Source organism: Oncorhynchus mykiss, chromosome 8, assembly GCF_057628025.1.
Source record: "Oncorhynchus mykiss isolate SJ-2025 chromosome 8, ASM5762802v1, whole genome shotgun sequence".
Lineage (NCBI taxonomy): Eukaryota > Metazoa > Chordata > Actinopteri > Salmoniformes > Salmonidae > Oncorhynchus > Oncorhynchus mykiss.
This window is the reverse complement of record NC_143029.1, coordinates 55,755,973-55,774,718: the sequence shown is the minus strand read 5'-3', so window position 1 is coordinate 55,774,718 and position 18,746 is coordinate 55,755,973. Positions and strand designations below refer to the sequence as shown.

General features: G+C 40.2%; 1 protein-coding gene across 5 annotated transcripts in view; it reads left to right on the top strand.

Moving 5' to 3' along the window:
* The first annotated feature begins 7,123 nt into the window (after positions 1 to 7,123).
* crtc1a (CREB regulated transcription coactivator 1a) overlaps positions 7,124 to 18,746 on the top strand; it is a 44,679-nt gene continuing 33,056 nt past the window's right edge. For all 5 annotated transcript variants that reach the window (XM_090182003.1, XM_090182001.1, XM_090182002.1 and 2 more), the window contains exons 1-5: positions 7,124 to 7,323; positions 11,370 to 11,486; positions 12,937 to 13,067; positions 13,347 to 13,406; positions 13,535 to 13,623. In XM_090182003.1, coding sequence (XP_090038129.1) covers positions 7,198 to 7,323; positions 11,370 to 11,486; positions 12,937 to 13,067; positions 13,347 to 13,406; positions 13,535 to 13,623 — 523 coding nt within the window. In that variant the 5' untranslated portion in view covers positions 7,124 to 7,197. The remainder of the gene's footprint in view (positions 7,324 to 11,369; positions 11,487 to 12,936; positions 13,068 to 13,346; positions 13,407 to 13,534; positions 13,624 to 18,746) is intronic.

The window sequence follows — 18,746 nt, the reverse complement described above, 5'->3', positions numbered from 1 at the left end:
ACACTCACAAACTTTTACAGATGCACAATTGAGAGCATCCTGTCTGTCTGTATCACCAAACGACCTGCCCTCCAGGACACCTACAGCACCCGATGTCACAGGAAGGCCAAAAAGATCATCAAGGACAACAACCACCCGAGCCACAACCTGTTCACCCCGCTATCACGCAGAAGACGAGGTCAGTACAGGTGCATCAAAGCTGGGACCGAGAGACTGAAAAACAGCTCCTATTTCAAGGCCATCACACTGTTAAACAGCCTTCACTAACATTGAGTGGCTTCTGCCAACATACTGACTCAAATCTCTAGCCACTTTAATAATTAAAAATTGGATGTAATAAATGTATCACTAGTCACTTTAAACAATGCCAATTTATATCATGTTTACATACCCTACATTACTCATCTCATATGTATATACTGTACTCTACCATCTACTGTATCTTGCCTATGCCGTTCGGCCATCGCTCATCCATATAATTATATGTACATATTTTTTATTAATTCCTTTACACTTGTGTTTATAATGTAGTTGTTGTGAAATTGTTAGATTACTTGTTAGATATTACTGCACGGTCGAAACTAGAAGCACAAGCATTTCGCTACACTCGCATTAACATCTGCTAACCATGTGTATGTGACCAATAACATTTTATTTAATTTGAGGAATGGGCCAAAATTCACCCAACTTATTGTGGGAAGCTTGTGGGAGGCTACCCAAAACATTTGACCCAAGTTATACAATTTAAAGGCAATGCTATCAAATACTAATTGAGTGTATGTAAACTTCTGACCCACTGGGAATGTGACAAAATAAATAAAAGCTGAAATAAATAATTCTCTCTACTATTATTCTGACATTTCCCATTCTTAAAATACAGTGATGATCCTAACTGACCTATGACAGGGAATTTTTACTGGGATTAAATGTCAGGAATTGTGAAAAACTGAGTTTAAATGTATTTGGCGAAGGTGTATGTAAACTTCCGACTTCAACTGTATATATTTAGGGCTTCACTGCTAAGTATGATTCAAATTGCCCAAAAAAGGTGTTGTTCTTAAAGCAGACGCCTCTTAAAATATTTACAATGTACAATAACAGAATAACATACTTTTCAGTCTGTTAAAGGCCGAATGGGGCTCTTTTTTTTTTATATCAATATCAAATCATTTCTGGGTAACAATTAAGAATCTTAATGTAGATTGCCATTAGGTTGCAATTAAAATGGGGAAAAATAGTTTTTCACACTTTTACAGTGTTAGTTTTATCAGCTGTTGTACAGTATGATGTGAAACACAGGCAAAACAGAATTTTTACTGTGCTTGGCCTCGAATTAAGACAAATTTGCCTATTTTGTCATGTGGCCAAATTTGACTTCAAAGGTGGCTAAACCATATAAGACAAGCATATTGCGTCTTTTCTTTTGTTTCCCCTTCCTGTCCTATGAAAAGATGACTCAGTCTGGACCTGATAGGGTCATCTTTGTGGCTGTACCTATAAAGCATCTGGCATTATATAAAGGTCGTCCTCCTCAATGTCAGCAGGCAGCAGGCACCAGGCTACACGGCGGGTCGTTGCTGTAAATTGCGTCATCGGATGAATCACACTGCAGGTATACATCCTCGGGTTCCATAGGTGACCTGTAGAGATGGGTAGACAGGTGAGCCAACATCAGAATGTGCTTTCCCTGCACAGTTGCACCACAACAAACATGGCATATGTGTGCTCACTTTCACGTGGTCAACATTCCTCAATTTTGTTAAAAGTCCAGTGTTGAGTCATTGATACACAGCAGGATTAATACATGAAATCTAGAAAATGAAGAGTTTGCAAAAGGCAAATGAAACCTAATCAACTTCCATTTACACTCCATTTTGTTTGAACATTTCAATACAAAATCAACCCAAACGAATCATCATGTAGCCTACCTGACCTGTTTATGTTTCTGGCTGTCTTGTTGGAGTCAGTGATGTTCTCATAGATAGAGCTATGATCGGCAGGTGGTGGTCTGACCATGGCTGTGTATTGGGAACCCTCAGACTGACGTGTTTTGACCTCTGTGCTCTTCAGTTGATTTAACTGTGACATGCTCCTCAATTTACTGTGCTGGGTGAATACCAGTGCAATCACTATTCCCAGCACTATGAAGAACAGAGGCAGACCCACAGCATGTCCCACAGAAGAACTAAGAGAGATTGGGTCTAAGCATTCTGTGGTAGAGTTTCCAGGGAGACAAGTCCTATTAGACATCATTACCTGTAAATTACAAAATTGATGATTGGATGACAGTTTGGGGAGTTGAAATGAAGGGTAGGCTACTATACAGTGGTGTAAAGTACTTATTAAGTAGTACTTTAAAGTATTTTCACTTAAGTCGTTTTTTGGGGTGTCTGTACTTTTACTTCACTACATTCCGAAATAAAATAATATACTTTTTACTCCATACATTTTCCCTAACCCACAAAAGCACATGTTACATTTTGACAGGAAAATTATCCAATTCACACACTTCACACAAGAGAACATCCCTGCTCATCCCTACTGCCTCTGATCTGGCGGAATCACTAAGCACAAATGCTTTGTTTGTAAATTATGTCTGAGCGTTGGAGTGTGCCCCTGGCTCCGTCAATAAAAAAGCAAGAAAATTGTGTCATCCAGTTTAAGGAATTCGAAATGATTTATACTTTTTTTTTTCAAAGTACATTTGAGCAATTCCATTTACTATTAATACTTAAGTATATTTAAAACCAAATACTTTTAGACTTTTACTCAAGTAGTATTTTACTGGGGGACTTTCACTTTTACTTAGGTAATTTTCTATTAAAAGGTATCTTTACTTTTACTACATTTTGACAACTGAGTACTTTTTCCACCACTGCTACTATACATAGAAAGTCTGGTATTTAAGGCATTCAATGAATTGTGTCATATTAATGATAACTACCAAACTAACCAAACCCAGGTCATCATTGTAAAATAATCTCAATAACATATGAGCTAAATAAAGGATTTATTAAATTGAAATCAATAAAAATGAATTCATGAAAAATAAATGAATACAATGCATGTCCTAATAACATTTTCCAGTTTCCAGGCTTGTTTGAATAGGAGAGCAACCATGAGATACAAAAGATCAGTAGGTCAGAACCAATAAAAATGTGTCTTACCAGGCCAGGGAGAGAACAGCAGTGTGGTCAACTTGGTCTATGAGTAAGAGACAATGAAGATGTTGGCGCAACTTTAATGTTCCATTATTTCCATAGTAAAATAGTGGAACTTGGCAAATAAGTAATCGCTTAAAGGGGCAATCAGCAGTTGCAACATCCATTTTTGGACATACATATTTTATTTACCTTTATTTAACTAGGCAAGTCAGTTAAGAACAAATTCTTGTTTTCAATGACGGCCTTAACTGCCTTGTTCAGGGGCAGAACGACAGATTTGTACCTTGTCAGCTTGGGGATTTGAACTTGCAACCTTTTGGTTACTAGCCCAATGCTCTAACCACTAGGCTACCCTGTCGCCCCATAAATGAATTATATGTACCCACTGATTCTTGAAGAATATTACTTAAAAAATAAATAAATTCCTCATGAGTTTAGTCCAAACGTGGTACCATATCAGAAGCCAAAATAAGCTTGCTTTACTCCAATGTTTGTAAACAAAGTAAATGTAGACACATATTGTATAGCATAATAAACACAGTTAAAACTGTAATTTTGATATCATGGGATGGTCGGTCCTTGCATCCATAGCTCTGCCTTTGAATTTGAGTGGTTACATTTTTCCAGCCTCATCCCCCCATGTTATCCAAAAATGGTAGTGGGCTGTTATTGTTTCAACTGCTGTTTGCTGCTTTAAGATTGTCATTAAGACAGTCGTGAAGAGTGCACGGCAAAACCTATTCCCCCTCAGGAGACTAAAAAGATTTGGCATGGGTCCTCAGATCCTCAAATGGTTCTACAGCTGCACCATCAAGAGCATCCTGACTGACGGGTTGCATCACTGCCTAGTATGGCAACTGCTCGGCCTCTGACTGCAAGGCACTACAGAGGGTAGTGAGTATGGCCCATTACATCACCGGGGCCAAGCTTCCTGCCATCCAGGACCTCTACACCAGGCTGTGTCAGATGAAGGCCCTAAAAATGTTCAAAGATTCCAATCACCCTAGTCATAGACTGTTCTCTCTGCTACCGCACGGCAAGAGGTGCCAGAGGTCCAAGTCTAGGTCCAAGAGACTTCTAAACAGCTTTTACTCCCTAGCCATAAGACTCCTGAACATCTAATCAAATGGCTACCCAAACTATTTGCATTGCCACTCCCCCTCTTCTATACTGCTGCAACTCTCTGTTATTATCTATGCATAGTCACTTTAATAACGCTACCTACATGTACATATTACCTCGACACTGGTGCCCCCGCACATTGACTCTGTACCGGTGCCCCCTGTATATAGCCTCGCTATTGTTATTTTACTGCGGCTCTTTAATTATTTGTTACTTTTTTGTAGGTATTTTCTTAAAACTGCATTGTTGGTTAAGGGCTTGTAAGGAAGCGTTTCATGGTAAGGTCACCTGTTGTATTCGCCGCATGTGACAAATCAAATTGGATTTAATTGTATTTGAAGATTGACTGTAAATGCCTCATTGTCAATCTAGAAAATATATCACACTGCAATGAAGAGACAAGTTTGGGACTTGATTTTTTTTATGTAGATTTCTCCATTAGTCTGTACCTCACCTTGAAGGGTGTACTCTAGATTGTTGTTGTATTGTTCACTATTCAAACAACAATTGTTTTAAAGTATAGTTTAATTCACTCATATGAACTAATAAGCAGTGAGATTGTGTGCAATTATGTTTTATGAATCATTGCTTTCCAGGAATGCTTATTGAAGTGTGACAACCCAGAACACATTTGACAATAGTTTATTGTCCATAGCCTACACAATTAGATGTCATTTCCATCGGGAAATGATTTCTGCTAACTGATATTCTAGCTGTTACGCCTACTTCCATTTCATGTGACACATCTTCATTTCTCTTTTGGAAGGCTACCACATTTGAATAGATTCAAGAAATGTCTGGCAGGTTCTTCAAATGAACCTACGTACACTGAGTGTACAAATTAAGAACAGCTGCTCTTTCCATGACATAGACTAACCAGGTGAAAGCTATGACCCCTTATTGATGTCACTTCATCTATCTACTTCAATCAGTGCAGATGAAGGGGAGGAGACAGGTTAAAGAATATATATATTAGGAAGGTGTTCTTAATGTTTTGTACACTCAGTGTATACTGTGTATTGGCAGAGAGATTACAGTATATACAGTGGATTTTGAAAAATGTTGTTTATCACAAACAGAAAAAACGTATTTCGGAGGGAAGTGAAGTGAAGTGAAATCTCCATTTTAGTATTTATATACATGCACATTACCTGCTGATATGGTCAAATGGTACTGGAGAAGCCTTGCAAGGGAAAGACTGTCACAGCAGTTTTCAGAAACACATTTCTGGTAAGGCTGTGTGAAATGCAAATACAGTATCTTAGCAGGTGTCTGTCATATACAACACCCATAATGACAGAAATATCAATCTGGAAGACCAGATTGGTCTCTCGCAAGATTTCTAACAATAGTATCACACCCTGATCTGTTTCAACTGTCTTTGTGCTTGTCTCCACCCCCCTCCAGGTGTTGCCCATCTTCCTCATTATCCCCAGTATTTATACCTGCATTCTCTGTTTGTCTGTTGCCAGTTTGTCTCGTCAGGTCTTACCAGTGTGTTTGTGCGGCGCCCTGCGGTCTCAAGTTAGCGTTCCCTGGTTCTGACCATGCTGCATGCCCTGACCCAGAGTATGCCTGCTGTTCTGTACCTGCCTGACTCTGACCCGTTTACGATCCTCTGCCTGTCCTGAGCCTGCCTGCTGTTCTGTATCTTATTGACTCTACCCTGGATTACGGACCTCTGCCTGCCTTTGACCTGACTTTGGCATGCCCCCTGTTTGGGTCAAAAAACATCTGTGAATCTAGCTGTGCATCTGGGTCTTATTCTGAGTTCTGATAAATAGAAGAGGAAAAAGAAACCTGCACAATACTCTTGATAGTTTCACTGCTCTTTAATAAGCTTTACATATCGATATGTTTTTGCTTTATCATTATGGGGTATTGTGTGTAGATTTGTGTTTTAAATTTTTTTATTAATACATTTTAGAATAAGGCTGTAACAAAATGTGGAAAAAGTCCAGGGGTGCGAATACTTTCCTAAGGCACTGAATGTACAGGGAAGCATGCTGTCTCATGCTTTGGAAATGCTTGCCATTTCTGTGTTTATGTAACCAGATAAATGTATCTGAGGAGCAGAATACAGGAATCGACTAAGACATGACATTCTCTCCATTTTAGCTAGCCTTTTCACTGAGGCTCAACTCCAAGGTTTTTTCCAGGGTTTAGTTTGCAATAACAGCATAATCCCACACACCCAGTGCCCTGAAATACAATTTCAATGGTTTCCTTGGTTACTTTACAGCCAATTTATTTCCACTACTCTGAATGGTGGGTGAAACGGCATATTGTTTCATTGTGCTTGGACTGTGCCTGTCGCTCAAAACCTCATCTTTGGCCTTAGTGTCTGTCAAAAAAAATACATTTTTGAAAGTGTTGGTACTTTCAGCATATTAGTAGTTAATTGTGATTTACAGTGGTTTATGCGTTTAATTCCAAGTGAGATATATATTGCCAGTAAGCGCTCTCCTTTGAGTGGAGACATCTGGCCAGGGGCTAGTTATTAAAGACACTAGGCCTACAATAATTGGAAAGGAACGGACACACACAACCACTTTCATAGGCTCTAGCCTTCATCAGAGGAAAATAAGGGGAACAGGACAGAGTATTGTTATGCCTTGTAGGCTAAGTGGCTACAAAAGGCAAGCAAACAAGAAGAACCCGGCAAACACGTTCTTTGGAGCATCTTATTTTTGTTATCCGCATACGTCTGACAAGTGGACCGTTGGTAACATGTTCAGACAAGCAACAATGAGGGTAAAATGTATAACTTATCACTTTTTGGTATTTCACCCATCCCTGGTGAAGAAGGTGGGGAATGCAGGCGTTCCAGATGTGCGCGTAACCTACGCCCACGCGCAAGGACGTGTGCATGCAACGTCATTGAAGGGAAAGCGGAGCAGAAGAGCGAAACATGGCGACATCAAACAATCCGCGGAAATTTAGCGAGAAAATCGCTTTACATAATCAGAAGCAGGCAGAGGAGACCGCAGCATTCGAGGAAGTGATGAAAGATTTGAGTATTACCCGAGCAGCGAGGGTAAGCTTGTCTGTTTTTTTTGTTTGTTTTTTTACCCATTTGCTGTTATTGCTGGTGAGCTGTCAAATTCAGTAATATTCGCGGCGGGCACGTAGCTTGGCCAGGGAGGTAAACAATAACAAACAGCCCCCTACGTGCCAGCTAATATTCTTGGCATGAATGGCAACCAGCAGTCTTCTTATCGTATTCGTGTAGTTATTCTCAAATGGAGAGGTATCCCGACTCAAGTCCCTCCGTCTTCAAAAGTTGCACAATATACCTCCAGTGCAAGGCAATAGCCAACTAATGTGGGGCGTGCATGCGTGTTTGACAGCCACATCTAATAGAACGTTCGTTGGTTTTTCTGATCGCACTCTAGGCGAGGAAGAAGCTTCAGATGAACAGCAATTTCTATGTATAGAAGCATTTTGGAGAGCAGTATGTTCAGTTTAAAGATCACCAAAGACACACAGGCTAATAACCAGGTGGAAAAGCAGTCGTGCTGTGAAACTGGGCAGACAAGTACAGTAATATGATTGACAGTGGCATATCAAAGATGAGGACAAACCCGCACAGATTATGTTGACGACAAAAACCGCATGCCGCAGGCCTCTAATGCCAGCAACATATTGCGCTCTAGATCAATGTCATTTCAGTGCTTTTGGCAGTACATTTTTCTACAAAATGTATACGAAATAACATTGGTGCATTTGAGAAACGTTGCCAGCAGAACCAACGCATTTGAAATAGTTTCAAATGGGCGGGTTCTGAGATACTGTAGCAACATTGGCATCGCTCACTGACTGGTTAAATTACTGCATCCTTATTTGGATGGTACTATCCATTGAATACATTGGACAATCATCAGTGTAGTTTTAGGTTTTAATTCACAGAAAATAACACTTTCTATTGATTTCAATTGATTAATTCAGTGTTGAGGTGACATCTGTTCTTTTTCCTGAAGTGGGTGATTTATTGTGTTAGGCTGGAACCTTCGGAAGTCAAACCTGGGTGTAATTTCAACAAACACATTTGGGAAGAGTAGGTTTCACTATTTGAGGACATGTTCTAGAACTTTGGGGTGGATGTGTCCATATGTAGTTCAGACATGCATTTATGAGCAGAATTACTGTTACCGCAGTCAGCCATGAAATCCCTAGTTTGAAAGCGATTGTTTTTCCCCTACATTTTCCCTCACATGGGACAGCCCCCTAGCAATTCCAGTTCTAGCCAATGAGTTTTAGCCCCTCAGCTAGCAAGATGCACACAAAGCGAGCGAGAGGGCTACTAGCTAAAAAGTATACAAAAGTACTGGAGAATCTCTTTTAAAATATTACTTTTGGCCCTATAGTATAGTGATGGGGGACGAAGTCGATACAGCTACATATCGGGATATTATTTTGGACAATATATTGTATCGTATCATTTTGGCAATAACGCAATATTATTTTTGTGCTAGTGGCCTGTATACCTTCACTTTTTTACAAAATTTTTATTTCCATGACTGATAACAAAAAAAATTATCTCTTGACACTCTGCAGCAAACGTATGGCGATCAATATAGGTTTGGAACATCGAATCGCAATAAAATAACAGTATCCAATCGCAATAAATATACAATCGTGAGAATCGTAATACATATCGTATTGACACCTAAAGGATCGTGATAATATCGTATCATGAGGTCCCAGGCAATTCCCAGCCCTAGTTATAGTATGAGGCTATAAACATAATACTTACTTTGTAACATATAGTATGCATTCATTAATAGGAAGGGCAAGTCTAATACTCAGTATTTGATAATAACTGTTGACAGTGCAGTAGGTGGCGAGCCTACAAGTTCACTCAAGTAGGCACATTTACCCCATTGACTAGATTCATAAGTGGTTGGATTTGTGAAACACTGATCCCAAAATGCATGTAATCTTCTGTCAACAAAATAACAAGATGTATTCAAACTTGACTCACTATTGGGAGATTACTGTATTTTCAAAACACTCTGGAGAAATAGGCTTTAGAGATTGTTATTAAATGATTTCCCTGCTTTAATCAATAGTGCGTGTTCGTGACAGACATGAACAGTTTGGGTACTGTCTGCGTATAGGATTAAACAACTTTGATTACCAGCTTTTCTAAACAAAATATCCAAATGACTGTCTCGTGACATTACTCAGTATCTCTAGTACATGAGACATTTCTGAAATGTAAACTCAGCGAAAAAAAAGAAATGTCCCTTTTTCAGGACCTGAAAACGAAAATCCTTAAAAATCCAAATAACGTCACAGATCTTCATTATAAAGGGTTTAAACACTGTTTCCCATGCTTGTTCAATGAACCATAAACGATTAATGAACATGCACCTGTGGAACGGTCATTAAGATACTAACAGTTTACAGAAGATAGGCAATTAAGGTCACAGTTATGAAACATTAGGTCACGAAAGAGGCCTTTCTACTGACTCTGAAAAACACCAAAAGAAAGATGCCCAGGGTCCTTGCTCATCTGCGTGAATGTGCCTTAAGCATGCTGCAAGGAGGCATGGGGACTGCTGATGTGGCCAGGGCAATAAATTGCAATGTCCGTACTGTGAGATGCCTAAGACAGCGCTACAGGGAGACAGGACGGACAGCTGATCGTCCTTGCAGTGGCAGACCACATGTAACAACACCTGCACAGGATCGGTACATCCGAACATCACACCTGCGGGACAGGTACAGGATGGCAACAACAACTGCCCGAGTAACACCAGGAACGCACAATCCCTCCATCAGTGCTCAGACCGTCCGCAATAGGCTGAGAGAGGCAGGACTGAGGGCCTGTAGGCCTGTTTTAAGGAAGGTCATCCCAAGACATCACTGGCAACAATGTTGCCTATGGGCACAAACCCACCGTCGCTGGACCAGACAGGACTGGCAAAAAGTGCTCTTCACTGACGAGTTGCGGTTTTGTCTCACCAGGGATGATGGTCGAATTTGCGTTTATCGTCGAAGGAATGAGCGTTACACCGAGGTCTGTACTCTGGAGCGGGATCGATTTGGAGGTGGAGGGTCCGTCATGGTCTGTGGCGGTATGTCACAGCATCATCGGACTGAGCTTGTTGTCATTGCAGGCAATCTCAACGCTGTGCGTTACAGGGAAGACACCCTCCTCCCTCATGTGGTACTCTTCCTGCAGGCTCATCCTGACATGACCCTCCAGCATGACAATGCCGCCAGCCATACTGCTCGTTTTGTGCGTGACTTCCTGCAAGACAGGCATGTCAGTGTTCTGCCATGGCCAGCGAAGAGCCCGGATCTCAATCCCATTGAGCATGTCTGGGACCTGTTGGATCGGAGGGTGAGGGCTAGGGCCATTCCCCCCCAGAAATATCTGGGAACTTGCAGGTGCCTTGGTGGAAGAGTGGGGTAACATCTCACAGTAAGAACAGGCAAATCTGGTGCAGTCCATGAGGAGGAGATGCACTGCATTTCGCTACACTCGCATTATCTGCTAACTGTGTATGTGACCAATAAAATGTAATTTGATTTGAGATCAACTATTTGCATACTCCTAGCAGGTGAACTGTTGAACCTATAAGGGTGTGACCTTGAGTTTTTGTAAGGCTGGAAAGACATTCATATAGGTGATAGTTATCCCAGCGAGGCCTATATGTGGCGCCATTCAATGTCAAGATGAGGCGGTGTGGCAAGATTGTAAATAAAGAAAACATCATTTAATCATGGGTGATCTGTAATTGCTGAAAAATGTATTTTCTCTATGAAGTTTATTAGGTAAATTGAGGTTAAAGGTGAGTAAATGTCATTTTCACACAACAATAGGTGATTGCTTAGGCCAGACAAGTCTTATCCCCTTGGTTCTAACAGATGGATGGAGTGATTTGTAATCTATAGAATCAATGTTAAACAAGGAAAGTGTTTTTTTTTTTTTTTTTTTTTTTTTTCATCAGTCAGAATTTTTGTGCTCTCTGTCACCCTCATTTTGATTTTGAATTATTGTTGAATATTTCATACCGAACATTATCTGATGCCATGTTTGCTCTTTGTTTTGTTTTGTCACTCCTTATACAGTTACAGTTACAGAAGACCCAGTATTTACAGCTGGGACAAAACCGTGGGCAGTACTATGGCGGATCATTGCCAAATGTCAATCAGATTGGAAATGGCACGATTGACATGCCTTTTCAGGTAATGTGTGTTTGTCGGACTCAAAGTATTCATACCCCGTGACGTATTCCACAATTTGTTGTGTTATAGCCTGAATTCAAAATGGATTACATTTTTCTTCTCTCACCTACACAATACCCCATATACATGTTAGCAAATGTATTTCAAATGAATTAAAGAAATATGTAATTTACATAAGTATTCACACCCCTAAGTCAATACTTTGTAGAAGCACCTTTGACAGTGATTACAGCTGTGAGTATTTGTAACTCGGCCACTCAAGAACATTCACTGTCTTCTTGGTAAGCAGCTCCAGTGTAGAGTTGGCCTTGTGTTGTAGGTTATTGTTCTGCTGAAAGGTGAATTAGTCTCCCATTGTCTGGTGGAAAGCAGACTGAACCAGAATTTCCTGAAGGATTTATCCTGTGCTTAGCTCCATTCCGTTTATTTTTTATCCTGAAAAACTCCCCAGTCCTTAACGATTACAAGCATACCCATAATATGATGCAGCCAATATGCTTGAAAATATGGAGAGTGGTACTCGGCTATGTGTTATATTGGATTTGTCCCAAAAATAACACTTTGTATTCATGACAAAAAGAGAAGTGCTTTGCAACACTTTATTTCAGTATTACTTTAGTGCCTCTTAGCAAACATATTCTGTACATGCTTCCTTCTTTTCAATTTGTCAATTAGGTTACTATTGTGGAGTAACTAAATAGTTGTCGATCCATTCTCAGTTCTCCTATCACAGCTATTAAACTGTAACTGTTTTAAAGTCACCATTGGCCTCATGGTGAAATCCCTCATGGTTTCCTTCCTCTCTGGAAACTGAGTAGGGAAGGATGCCTGTATCTTCATAGTGACTGGGTGTATTGATACACCATCCAAATTGTAATTAATAACTTCACCATGCTCAAAGGGATATTCAATGTCTGCTTTTAAAAAAATATATGTTTTTACTTATCTACCAATAGGTGCCCTTCTTTGCGAGGCATTGGAAAACCTCCCTGGTCTTTGTGGTTGAATCTGTATTTGAAATTCACTGTTTGACTGTCTGACCTTACAGATAATTGTATGTGTGGGTTACAGAGCTGAGGCAGTCATTCAAAAATCATGTTAAACACTATTATTGCAAGAGTCCATGCAACTCATTATGTGACTTGTTAAGTACATTTTTACTCCTTAACTTATTTAGGCTTGCCATAAAGTGTTTGAATATTGGAAAGGCATTTCAGCTTTTCATTAATTTGTTGAAACTCCGAATAACAATTCCACTTTGACATTATGTGGTATTGTGTGTAGGCCAGTGACAAAAAAAATACAAGGGGGGTGAAGGGGTGTGAATACTTTTTGAAGTCGCTGTATGTGTCTTACTCGAAATGGAAATTTGTTTACTCTTTTGTTGACATATATTTTTCTGTCTTTTATCTATGGAGCTTGTAACTGGTTTTCTTTGCGGTGTCTGCAGACTCCCTTTCAAGGTTCAGGTGACACTAGCAGGACAACACGGCATCATGGATTGGTTGACAGAGTTTACCGGGACAGAAACCGCATCACGTCCCCACATGGAAGGCCCCTCGACAAACATGGACGCCAAATATCTTTTACTGTCGGTGTATGCTACTGTATAGTTAACTTTTTTATTTTTTACGGTCTGCTATGCAACGGATATTTGACTATGAATGACATGGTAATTACATAGTAATTTTACAGTAACAATTAGCCTTTTCGTTAAAGCAAGCACCACTATTTAACATCTTTAACCATTGTACTTCAAAAGCATATGCTGTACTTTATGGCATAATGGTGTTTTACATCCATTAACATCAGTTGTGAAATGCTACAGATTTGTGTTGCCCTTAACCAGGGGTATCACATTGATAGCTGTCCATATGGTTCCGTGTATCTGTCACCCCCACCTGACACCAGTTGGAGGAGGTAAGATAACCCGAGAATGTGTCGTCGAACTGTTGGGATTTCGTTGTGAAACGCTCCCTTGACTTTCCACAACTGATACAGTTGGTCACCCCCCTTAAGTGGTGTATGTCTCTTTCCCTGTGCTATAGGACTAACTCGGACTCTGCGTTGCATCAGAGCACTTTGAACCCACAGGACATTTTCGCGGGAGGCTCACAGGACATGCAGCCGAAACGAGGTGTGTTGGATTTGAACTTGGTACTTCAAGTTTTATAAACTTTACATTATTAGTCCATCATTACACATGAATTATTTTTGGACAGAACCGGTTAGCAAAATGTCTTGGCCCTACAATGACCCTATGAGAGGAATGAATAGCCATTGTAGGGTACAATGCTCTGTTTCCAGTTGGTAGGCTTAATAATGATTTGAGTCCAGCCTTAAATTATTAGCCAAGTTGTTATGAGGGAGGTGGTATTCAATGTACTGACAATGAAATATATTGTAATGGCTTTGCTGACTACTCTTTTGAACTGTTGAATAGTGTCTAGTGTACCTGATAAAAGGTTTTAGACTATGTCTTCGAAGGCTATAGACAATACTCATGGGACGAATAGGAACATCTGAGTGGTTCTCAATGTTACATGCTAATGGTGTCTTTTAATGTATTTAACCTTTTAACTAGGCAAGTCAGATAAAAACAAATTCTTCTTTACAATGACGGTCTAGGAACAGTGGGTTAACTGCCTTGTTCGGGGGCAGAATGACAGATTTTTACCTTGTCAGCTCGGGGATTTGATCTAGCAACCTTTCGGTTACTGGCCCAACGCTCTAACCAGTAGGCTACCTGCCGTTTTTGGGAATCGCCAGCGCAGCCCCAAAATATTTCAGGTATCTCAGATTGTTCTCGCATTTCTCACAGAAACTTTGTTGGGAGGAAAGATGTTTGACATGCTTTTTTCATTTGTATCAGAAACCATTTTTGAGAAAATGATGATTAAAGTGGCCATTGTTATATGGCATGACATGGGAACCGTACACGATACAGACAACATATTGGTGTCATTGTACTCCTTGTAGTGTGCGCAAAAATATGGAGTATGTCTTGACATTCATTTTTGACATTTAATTTATTCAACATAAACAAATATGAATGTCAAAAGTAGCTTTTTTAATTTTGTTCATTTTAAGATGTTGTTTGGAACAATATACTATACAAGTACATCACATTTCCAGAGTAGGCTCTCTCCTAACAGTGAATGGGGAAATGGATTCAAAAGGAATATGCTGGTGATTTGCCGAATGTGCAATCCAAATGGTCTGTGATTGGTTAAAGGTGCTACACCAGGGGTCTCCAACAACGTGTTCTACCGCAAACTGTCATGAATAAATCTCAGAAGTATCAGACACCGCAAGCTCCCAGATATTATCTAACCAATGCAGCATTGACATTATCCCATCGCTGGTTAGCCACTATTGGCTTAAAAAGCCAAACCTAATACAATAAAGCTGCCAATTGATTTCCAGCAATATTGCCCCTTTCTGTCTGTGGTGGGTGTTTGTCTATCAGTCCATGTGTAGCCAGTTGATGTGATAACAGTCTTGTGGGTTGACGGAAATACTTAACCCAAAACATGCTCAATTAAATGTTAACTGCAAAGTAGGCTTACTTGGCAGAAGTATGTGATGAGTAAGTACAGTTGAAGTCGGAAGTTTACATACTTTTTTCCCCTCACTGTAAGTGCATTTGATCCCCTGCTGATTTTGTACGTTTGCCCACTGACAAAGAAATGATCAGTCTATAATTTTAATGGTAGGTTTATTTGAACAGTGAGAGACAGAATAACAACAAAAAAATCCAGAAAAATGCATGTTAAAAATGTTATAAATAGATTTGCATTTTAATGAGGGAAATAAGTATTTGACCCCCAATCAGAAAGATTTCTGGCTCCCGGGAGTCTTTTATACAGGTAACGAGCTGAGATTAGGAGCACACACTTAAAGGGAGTGCTCCTAATCTCAGTTTGTTACCTGTATAGAAGACACCTGTCCACAGAAGCAATCAATCAATCAGATTCCAAACTCTCCACCATGGCCAAGACCAAAGAGCTCTCCAAGAATGTCAGGGACAAGATTGTAGACCTACACAAGGCTGGAATGGGCTACAAGACCATCGCCAAGCAGCTTGGTGAGAAGGTGACAACAGTTGATGCGATTATTCGCAAATGGATGAAACACAAAAGAAGTGTCAATCTCCCTCAGCCTGGGGCTCCATGCAAGATCTCACCTCGTGGAGTTGCAATGATCATGAGAACGGTGAGGAATCAGCCCAGAACTACACGGGAGGATTTTGTCAATGATCTCAAGGCAGCTGGGACCATAGTCACCAAGAAAACAATTGGTAACACACTACGCCGTGAAGGACTGAAATCCTGCAGCGCCCGCAAGGTCCCCCTGCTCAAGAAAGCACATACATGCCCGTCTGAAGTTTGCCAAAGAACATTTGAATGATTCAGAAGACAACTGGGTGAAAGTGTTGTGGTCAGATGAGACCAAAATGGAGCTCTTTGGCATCAACTCAACTCGCCGTGTTTGGAGGAGGAGGAATGCTGCCTATGACCCCAAGAACACCATCCCCACCGTCAAACATGGAGGTGGAAACATTATGCTTTGGGGGTGTTTTTCTGCCAAGGGGACAGGACAACTTCACTGCATCAAAGGGACGATGGACATGGCCATGTACCGTCAAATCTTGGGTGAGAACCTCCTTCCCCCAGCCAGGGCATTGAAAATGGGTCGTGGATGGGTATTCCAGCATGACAATAACCCAAAACACACAGCCAAGGCATCAAAGGAGTGGCTCAAGAAGAAGCACATTAAGGTCCTGGAGTGGCCTAGCCAGTCTCCAGACCTTAATCCCATAGAAAATCTGTGGAGGGAGCTGAAGGTTCGAGTTGCCAAACGTCAGCCTCGAAACCTTAATGACTTGGAGAAGATCTGCAAAGAGGAGTGGGACAAAATCCCTCCTGAGATGTATGCAAACCTGGTGGCCAACTACAAAAAATGTCTGACCTTTGTGATTGCCAACAAGGGTTTTGCCACCAAGTACTAAGTCATGTTTTGCAGAAGGATCAAATACTTATTTCCCTCATTAAAATGCAAATCAATTTATAACAATTTTGACATGCGCTTTTCTGGATTTTGTTGTTATTCTGTCTCTCACTGTTCAAATAAACCTACCATTTAAAATTATAGACTGATCATTTCTTTGTCAGTGGGCAAACGTACAAAATCAGCAGGGGATCAAATACTTTTTTCCCTCACTGTAGGTTGGAGTCATTAAAACTTGTTTTTCAACCACTCCACAAATTTCTTCTTAACAAGCTATAGTTTTGGCAAGTTGGTTAGGACATCTTATTTGTGCATGACACAAGTAATTTCTCCAACAATTGTTTACGGACAGATTATTTCACTGTATCACAAAGAAGTTTACATACACTGAGTTGACTGTTCCTTTAAACATTTTTGGAAAATTCCAGAAAATGATGTAATGGCTTTAGAAGCTTCTGATAGGCTAATTGACATACTTTTAGTCAATTGGAGGTGTACCTGTGGATATATTTCAAGGCCTACCTTCAAACTCAGTGCCTCTTTGCCCGACATCATGGGAAAATTAAAATAAATCAGCCAAGACCTCAGAATTATTTTTTTGTAGACCACAGTCTGGTTCATCCTCTGGAGCAATTTCCAAATGCCTGAAGTTACCACTTTCATCTGTACAAACAATACTACGCAAGTATAAACACCATGGGACCACCCAGCCGTCATACCGCTCAGGAAGGAGACTCATTCTGTCTCCTAGAGATGAACGTACTTTTGTGCGAAAAAAGTGCAATTCAATCCCAGAACAACAGCAAAGGCCCTTGTGAAGATTCTGGAGGAAACGGGTACAAAAGCATATATCCACAGTAAAACGAGTCCTATATATCGACATAACCTGATAGGCCGCTCAGCAAGGAAGAAGCCATTGCTCCAAAACCACCATAAAAAAGCCAGACTACGGTTTGCAACAGCACATGGGGACAAAGATCTGACTTTTTGGAGAAATATTCTCTGGTCTGATGAAACAAAAATAGAACTGTTTGGCCATAATGACCATTGTTATGTTTGGAGGAAAAAGGGGGAGATTTGCAAGCCAAACAACACCATCCCGACCGTGAAGCACGCGGGTGGCAGCATCATGTTGAGGATATGTGGATATATTGAAGCAACATCAAGACATCAGTCAGGATGTTAAGGCTTGGTCGCAAATGGGTCTTCCAAATGGACAATAATCCCAAGCATACTTCCAAAGTAAGTTTGTGGCAAAATGGCTTAAGGACAACAAAGTCAAGGTATTGGAGTGGCCATCACAAAGCCCTGACCTCAAGCCTATAGAATTTTTTTGGGCAGAACTGAAAAGGCGTGTGTGAGCAAGGAGGTCTACAAACTTGACTCAGTTACACCAGCTCTGTCAGGAGGAATGGGCCAAAATTCACCCAACTTATTGTGGGAAGCTTGTGGAAGGCTACCCAAAATGTTTGACCTAAGTTAAACAATTTGAAGGCAATAGTAATTAAGTGTATGTAAACTTCTGACCCACTGGGAATGTGATGAAAGAAATAATTCTCGCTAATATTATTCTGACATTTCACATTCTTAAAATAAAGTGGGAGTCCTAACTGACCTAAAACAGGGAATTTTTACTAAGATTAAATGTCAGGAATTGTGATAGCCAAATACACCTTAAACTGAGTTTAAATGTATGTAAACTTCTGACTTCAACTGTATATCATTTGTATCTATTACTTGTTATTTTCCAACTTTGCCATGACATGAGCAGCAGCAGTACAGAACCATCACTAGACCAGCACACTAGATGCGCAATTTAAAGGGCCAGATGTGCAAATAAAGAGGAATTACACTAAAATAGATGTTATTTTCTTCCAGACTAAAGCATTGACATTGACTCAGAACATCCAATTTCGTTGTTTCTCGATGAACAATTGTCATTTTGAGAGTGAAAAATCTATTTTTAAAAAATGGGAAAATATAAACCATAGTTTTTTATATAAAAACCTCAGATTTTATAGGGCCCCCTTAAAGTTATTTGTCATTATACCTGGTAATATAATTAATAGAGAATGGTGCACTACTTTCTCTTGAAGACAAAGGCCCCGGGGAAGAGTTGCAGAGGGGAGGAGAAGAGACGTGCCTATTTGATAGCAATAAAATGCTTGCGACATGTTTCTTTTTGAAAAGTGTCTCTCATGCTAGAAAAGGTTGAAGACCCCTGTGCTACACAAAATAAATGTGCATTTA